The sequence below is a fragment of the Macaca fascicularis genome, chromosome 17 (genome assembly GCF_037993035.2).
Source record: "Macaca fascicularis isolate 582-1 chromosome 17, T2T-MFA8v1.1".
Lineage (NCBI taxonomy): Eukaryota > Metazoa > Chordata > Mammalia > Primates > Cercopithecidae > Macaca > Macaca fascicularis.
The window spans coordinates 10,217,972-10,225,836 of NC_088391.1; the positions used below are offsets into that span (position 1 = coordinate 10,217,972).

General features: G+C 42.4%; 1 protein-coding gene across 1 annotated transcript; it reads left to right on the forward strand.

Annotated features, from left to right (window-relative positions):
* The first annotated feature begins 5,175 nt into the window (after positions 1 to 5,175).
* Positions 5,176 to 6,978, forward strand: UBE2L5 (ubiquitin conjugating enzyme E2 L5). The gene has a single exon (XM_045377140.3). The coding sequence runs from the start codon at positions 5,196 to 5,198 to the stop codon at positions 5,658 to 5,660; it is 465 nt and encodes a 154-aa protein (XP_045233075.1). The 5' UTR covers positions 5,176 to 5,195; the 3' UTR covers positions 5,661 to 6,978.
* The last annotated feature ends 887 nt before the right edge of the window (positions 6,979 to 7,865 follow it).

Below are 7,865 nucleotides of genomic sequence, written 5' to 3' on the forward strand. Positions count from 1 at the left end.
AATAGATAAGAAAATCTCTTCTAAAGCAATGCCAATATTGGGAAAATGGTTTATTATTTAGACTGTGGAGATATTAAAAACAACCAAACCTAATTAATTATTCATAGCCATTCTACATAAAGTAACATGATAAAATCATTAAATAATAGCAATGACAAAAAATTTGTTGTTCTAAACTTACTGTTTTAGAATGTTTATCGTGTCATATATAGTAAATCACATATCTAGTTTTTGTGCATGTGTGTCAGAGAGAGATAGACAGACATGGATAACTTCTGCTCTGAAACACAGCAGGTTTAAGGCTTCAGTACAGAGAAGTTCCATGTGGAAAATCTCCAAATACAATTACAATAAAGGAGATACAATACAGAGTGTTATTAAACTGGAGTTTCTTCCCCCAGAGAGTTTACTCTAGTTTCCTTTAAAATAAACTAGGGCTGGGTGTGGTGGCTCAACGCCTATAATCCCAGCACTTTGGGAGGCTGAGGCAGGGGGATCATTTGGATCCAGGAGTTCAAGAGCAGCCTGGGCAACATAGCGAAACTCTGTCTCTAAAAAATTACAATATTAGCCGGGCGTGGTGGTGCACACCTGTAGTCCCAGCTATTAGGGAGGCTGAGACGGGAGGATGGCTTGAGCCTGGGAAGTGGAGGTTGCAGTGAGCCAAGATAGCACCACTGCACTCCAGCCAGACCTTGTCTCAAAAAAATAAAATAAACTGAAAGGCCAGGGAATCATACATTTAAAATTGGCCAGTGCTCATTAAAGATCACTCAAAAACCAGAATTAGGCATCCTTACGGTGGGAAGGTGGGCAATAAAAAGACGCAATCCCAATTTACAAAAATTTGGCCTTCGGGCCACATCTGATACATTTGCATAAAATCAAAAGATGATGCAATGCATGTTTTCCTAAATTAAACCAGAAATAGTGGTAGGGATATACCTTCATGCCAGCAGATGCACAGACAGGTTCTGATGGAAACTGTTTTCACTAAACCATGTCCCAGTTACTTTATGTAGCTTAACGAGCTGGGATTTGTATGTTCCCAACTAGAGGGTGCATGCTGGAGCTCCATGGGCCTGAACTTGTCTTCCAGACCTGTTTGTTTGGCCTGCAGGGTGTAGTTTAAACTTTTGAATTAGTTATGGATATTTTGAAATTGTTATGGTTCACATGGAAAGCTGGACTTTAGGCTTCTCTGAAACATGAGAAGACCCGGCCACCCTGGGTGGGACTGTTGGTGGGAGCCAACAGCGGTGTTAGGTGTGAGGGTGACAGTCTGCACCTCTCCAGCTGTCTTCCCCCACCTCTGCCTTCACTCTGTTAAGGCACTTGTCCACTCTGCACATGTGAATTTTCTAAAAATTAGTCCTGGTTCAGACAAACCACTGCACCCAGGGCTTGGACGTCTTACTAGGATTATTAAAGTCATAGATGACTTTGACACTCTAGGATCTAGAATTATGTAATGTTAAAACCTCAAATCTCGATTTCTGGAGATTCATTTGGGCAGATTCAACCAAACAGAGGCTGAATGTACATTTCCTGAAGGCAGGCACAACATGATGTCCTGGTTTCCTGGATTCTGCATTCCCCTAAGGTGCCGTGAGATGTAGGAGAGTGTGTGGTCTCTGAAATTAAGCTCAGGAATTTGGATCCCCAATAGTTACTTGCCATTCAGTGTAAAGCAAGTTATATACTATCTCTGAGCTTGTTTCCTCAAACACAGATAGTTATAATCAAACTGCCTCTGTGGAGTATTGCATATTAAATTACTATATGTAAGTCTGCTCAAGAGTTTGCAGCAAATTTAAAATTAAATAAATAAATAAAATTACTATATGTGAAAGCATCTTGAACAGTACCTGGCCCACAGTGACCACCCAAAATAGTTGTTTCTCTTGCTCTTGGGATTTCAGTTTCTGGAGTGCAGTCAATCATAGCTCACTGCAGCGTCAACCTCCTGGGCTCAGTGATCTTCCTTCCCAGTCCCGCCTCCCGAGTAGCTAGGATTATAGGTGTATGCTACCATGCCCACCTAATTTTTAATTTTTTATTTGTAGATACCAGGTCTCACTATGTTGCCCAGGCTGGTCTTGAACTCCTGGCCTCAAGCAATCCTCCTACCTCAGCCTCCCAAAGTGCTAGGATTACAGGCATGAGCCACAGTGCCCAATTCTTGGATACCTGCTTTACATTACAGTGTCTGTTCTCTCCCTCAGGATTTTGATTCAAGAAGTCTCAATGGGGCCTGAGGGTTAACATTTTAACGTTTAATCCTGGGGGAGGAGTTCTCAGACCACACTCTGACAATGCCCATCCTGGATTGGCCACAGTTGCTCAATTAGATGAGTCAGAGAACAAAGAAATAGGCCCTGGCTGATTCCCTGGCTGGTCCTGGCCAGCATGCTGATCCTGCAGCTCCATTGGATGCACTGCTTGGCTCCCAATTGTCTACTTACCAGTTCATGCATATTTATTGAGCACCTACTAGAAACATAGTGAGGCAGGCACTTGAAGTAGTTCCTGTTCTCAGAGAGATTGGGAATGGAATACAAAGCCCAGGGCCTGGCATTGGGCTCCAGTCCCTCCCGTTCCTACCACTCACCATTCAATACCATCTCTAATGCCTTCTTCCCAAAGACAGTCACTCCTCCCCACCCAACGCCATGCATTCTCATGCCATATTACTGAGTCTTGGATAACAGTTACTTTTGCATTACATGCAGACACTTAACATAGTACTGGTTAGGTGTTCCTCACATACTTGTGGGACTTAATTTCCTTGGACAAATCTGTCTTCTGAAACTTCAGCTTATGTTTATTCACTTATCAAATATTTATGGGCCGGGCAGGGTTTTCACGCCTGTAATCCCAGCACTTTGGGAGGCCAAGGCAGGCAGATCACCTGAGGTCAGGAGTTTGAGACCAGCCTGGCCAACATGATGAAACCCGTCTCTGCTAAAAATAACAAAAATTAGCCGGGCGTGCCTGGAATCCCAGCTACTCCAGAGGCCAAAGCAGGAGAATCACTTGAACCTGGGAGGTGGATGTTGCAGCGAGCCAAGATTGCGCCATTGCACTCCAGCCTGGGTGATAAGAACAAAACTCTGTCAAAAAAAAAAAAAAAAAAAAAAAAAAAGGAAAGGGAGGGAAGGAAGGAAGGAAAGAAGGAAAGAAAGAAAAGAAAGGAAAGGAAAGGAAAGGAAAGGAAAGGGCCAGGCACAGTGGCTCACGCCTGTAATCCCAGCACTTTGGGAAGCCAAGGCTGGTGGGTCACCTGAGGTCAGGAGTTTGAGAACAGCGTGGCCAACATGGTGAAACCCCATATCTACTAAAAATACAAAAATTAGCCAGGCGTGGTGGTGGGCGCCTGTAATCCCAGCTACTCGGGAGGCTGAGGCAGGAGAATCATTTGAACCTGGGAGGCGGAGGTTGCAGTGAGCTGAGATCACGCCATTGAACTCGAGCTTGGGAGACAAGAGTGAAACTCCTCAAAAAAAAAAAAAAAAAAAAAAAAAAGTATGGATGCGAGTCAGGGCTTACACAAAAGTGAGGGGTTGGGAGGGGGAATGTATGGAGCACCTTCTATAAGCCAGACACTGGCGCAGAAGCTGGGGATACAGCAATGGACAAAATTACAATCCCTGCCCATATGGAGCTTTTAGTTGGGGAAGACAGGTCATATAAACATACTATTTTGAATTCTTACTTATTCAATCATTTTCTGTACCCTGACATCTGCTGCAATCTTATTTGCTCTCTGAATCCTAACTTATTTTCCTGCCAGATGGACTTCTTTCCTAGTCCTGGTCTACACAGCCTGTGCTTAGGTGGTGATTTTATTATCTGTAGCTAGAGAGCTCTCTGCATATACTGTTACATTTTGATTCAAAATGTCTGTATTTCTTCCAGGCTTTGATCAAAATCAACCATTCCTTTCCAAAATTCAGAAGCTTCCACAACAAGGTAACTTTTAAAAATGCAACTTGTATATTCTTTTCTTACAGAATATTGCAGAGAAGGCTTATTGAAGCCAAGTGACTGCTGTCCCATTTTTTGTTGTTCTAATACTACTTTTCTTTTTAAGCTCCTTAGCTCTTATGGCAAATATAAAAATAACTCTGACTACTTTGCATTCATATTCCGTAACTTATTTTGAGCAATGCCATTAATAATTTATTGTAAAAGATAATCTTACCTTTAAATATGTGATTTTTAAATAAGTTTTGCTGCCTTCTTACTGAAGTTTTCGTGTCGTTCTGGGTATAATACTTGTTCTACAGAAATTCAAGTCCAATTTTATAATTAAAATGACAGGTTTCAAGATATTAAATATTCTACAAAGTGAGTTATATCTGAAAATTCAGGTAAACAAGTATAATTTACATTCGTACTCTAAAGTGATAACTTTTTGTGAAAATGCCCCAAAATATATTATTTCTATCCCTTTGCATGAGTATATTTGTATATTTGACCTCTATTCATTATCTTCTTTGGCTCTCAGTTGATACATTTTATCATTTCCCATGTCTGAATTACTTCCTGTTGAGAACATGAACTGGATTAATAGAAATTCCTCAGAAAAAAAAATTCAAACACCAAGGATCTCACTTTGTGCTGTGAAATGCAAGATGAGCAATCTGATCTGGATATAATATCAGTCTTCAGTCAGGCAGCAGGTGAATATGCAGGTAGAATTATAATGTGTAAGGCCGGGTGCGGTGGCTCACGTCCGTAATCTGAGCACTTTGGGAGACCAACGCAGGCGGATCACTTGAGGTCAGGAGTTTGAGACTAGCACGGCCAACATGGTGAAACCTCGCCTCTGCTAAAAATACAAAAAAAAGTTAGCTGGGCATGGTGGCACGTGCCTGTAATCCCAGCCACTTGGGAGGCCCAGGCAAGAGAATGGCTTGAACCCAGGAGGCGGAGGTTGCAGTGAGCCGAGATGGCGCCACTGCAATCCAGCCCCGGCAACAGAGCGAGGCTCTGGCTCTAGAAAAAAAAAAAAAAAGAATTATAATGTGTAGGATTGTGGATGATCACTCTAATCAACCAGTGGGCAAGTTGCTTTGCTCAGCGTAAGTTCAAACTGCCACATCAGAACGTTATTTGTGTATACATATGCAACCATTGAAAGTGGCCGTTACCACGATGCATTCTGGGAAAGGAGCAGCACCAAATCCAAGATGGCGGCCAGCAGGAGGCTGATGAAGGAGCTTGAAGAAATCCGCAAATGTGGAATGGAAAACTTCCGTAACATCCAGGTTGATGAAGCTAATTTATTGACTTGGCAAGGGCTTATTGTTCCTGACAACCCTCCGTATAATAAGGGGGCCTTCAGAATCGAAATCAACTTTCCAGCAGAGTACCCATTCAAACCACCGAGGATTACATTTAAAACAAAGATCTATCACCCGAACATCGACGAAAAGGGGCAGGTCTGTCTGCCAGTAATTAGTGCTGAAAACTGGAAGCCAGCAACCAAAACCGACCAAGTAATCCAGTCCCTCATAGCACTGGTGAATGACCCACAGCCCGAGCACCCGCTTCGGGCTGACCTAGCTGAAGAATACTCTAAAGACCGTAAAAAATTCTGTAAGAATGCTGAAGAGTTTACAAAGAAATATGGGGAAAAGCGACCTGTGGACTAAAATCTGCCACGATTGATTCCAGCAAGTGTGAGCAGAGACCGACCCCCTGTAGTACATTCAGACACCTCGCAAAGAAGGACTCTGTGGAAATCGACGTGCCACCGCCTGGCGTTCGCTTGCAGCAGTTACTGACTTTCTACAGTTTTCTTAATTAAAAGTGGTCTAGGTAACCTGTAAAGAAAGGATTAAAAATTTAAGATGTTCTAAAAAAAAAAAAAAAAGTGGCCATTAATAGACGGAACTATACATTGGACTAGTTGGTGTTTTAAAAGCATAAAATCTGGCTACCCTAACAGGATAAGAGTTCAGACAGCAGGATGTTGACACAGGGTCCTACCAGAACCCAGGGTTTACTTAGAGAACATAAAAGAAGAGAGATTGTATGCTCTATTCCTTGCTTTTTTTTTTTTTTTTTTTTTTTGGTGGATGTAGATAGGAAATGGGATGAGAGTGGCCACAGGAATTCGTATTGGTCGTGGGAAATCCATTTTTGTTTTAATTGATGTTTCCTGTTGAACTGACATTTAGATTGAAATACCTGCGAGCCAGGTTCCATGGCTCACACCTGTAATCCCATCACTTTGGGAAGCTGAGGTGGGTGGATCACCTGAGGTCAGGAGTTTGAGACCAGCCTGGCCAACGTGGTGAAACCCCATCTCTACTAAAAATAAAATAAATAAATAAATAAAATTAGTCGGGTGTGGTGGTAGGCTCCTGTAATCCCAGCTACTCAGGAGGCTGAGGCAGGAGAATCATTTGAACCCTGGAGGCAGAGGCTGCAGTGAGCCCAGATTGTGCCATTGCACTCCAGCCTGGGCAACAAGAGCAAAACTCTGTCCCCCCACCCCATCCCAAAAAAACTGACTGAAATACCTGGAAGGCACACCATAATTGGGGTGTCTTTAGGCTGAAATGGAGACAACAGAAAGTGAGGTGGCTTGGAGGGACTCAGATGGCACTGGTAAAGGAAATGAAACAAATGCAAATTTCACAGACATAAAAGTAGCTTTGCCACCTCTCATTTTGGCTGGGCTGCTCTGAAGTGCTGCATCTTTTATCGTGTCTAGGCTCTCATCCTTAATGACATTTTCATATTCTCCATCCCCATCCCCCACCGCCTCTCCAGTAAGGCCTTTTTGACAAGCTGCACTTCCCTGCTTTAGTAATTGGTGATAAGATTTGTTCTGTAGAACATATACATAGAGGATTGTTCACTCTCCTCCTTTTATGAAATAATTTTTAGAAATTGAGCTGTTAAAGGTTGTGTTTGAACACATTTTTTTGGAACAAGAACTTTAATTAAAGGATCAAAAAACCCAAGCTCTTGCTTTTGAATAACTGAAGCCAGTGTCTACAATTTCTCATATCTCAAATCTGTAGAAACTAGTTGTGTGATTCCAGCGGTGCATGGGACCCCTTGGGTGTCTGAAGAGAAGGGTGTGGGAGGGAGAGCCGCACCTCTGCAGTCTTGCTCTGCTGGTGTAGTAGGCAGCTGTCCACCCCCACCCCACCCTGCACTTCAGGCTCTGGAGTCAGCAGATGAAGCATTTTCTAAATTATATTTTAAGTATATGTTTTAAACTTGTCAAAAAGATAAATCAATCTATAGAAACTATTATCAATCTAGCTTCTTTTACCTTCAACTTGTAAAGAAAGTTTGCCTTCTTGAGTTCTTTTTGTCATGTGCAGTAGGAGTGGCTCGTGTGAGTATCATCAGTGAAGGGAAACCCACACATCTTGGTGAGCAATGAGAAATCACCATGTTAAAATTCCAGGGATTTTCTTCTCTGGTCATTGTCATAGCCGGTGTCTTCATGGAAGACATATTTTCATTTCATTACCATATTTGATGCCCAAGTATTTAATAATCGTTTATGACTACTAAACTTCTGGGGATCTTAGAATTTAACTGGCTCTAGAAAGTGGCAGAGAAACCTACACATGATTCCATGTCCTAATCCATAAGACATGAGTGATACAAGCTGAGGAGGGAAGGTGAGTCACTCCTCCTGTTAGTCTGGGGGAATGTGTATGAGTCATTTTGTGCTTCTTTTTTTCTTTTATTTTTAGCATTTTTAATAAAGTACCAAACAAAGAGTTGTCTGGTTTTTGTTTTGGAGAGTGAGGGCTACTGGTGAGGGTAAATTTCTGAACTACCCGGGAGAATGTAGTCAGGAACCTCCCAGCAGGATCAGAGAGGAGCCA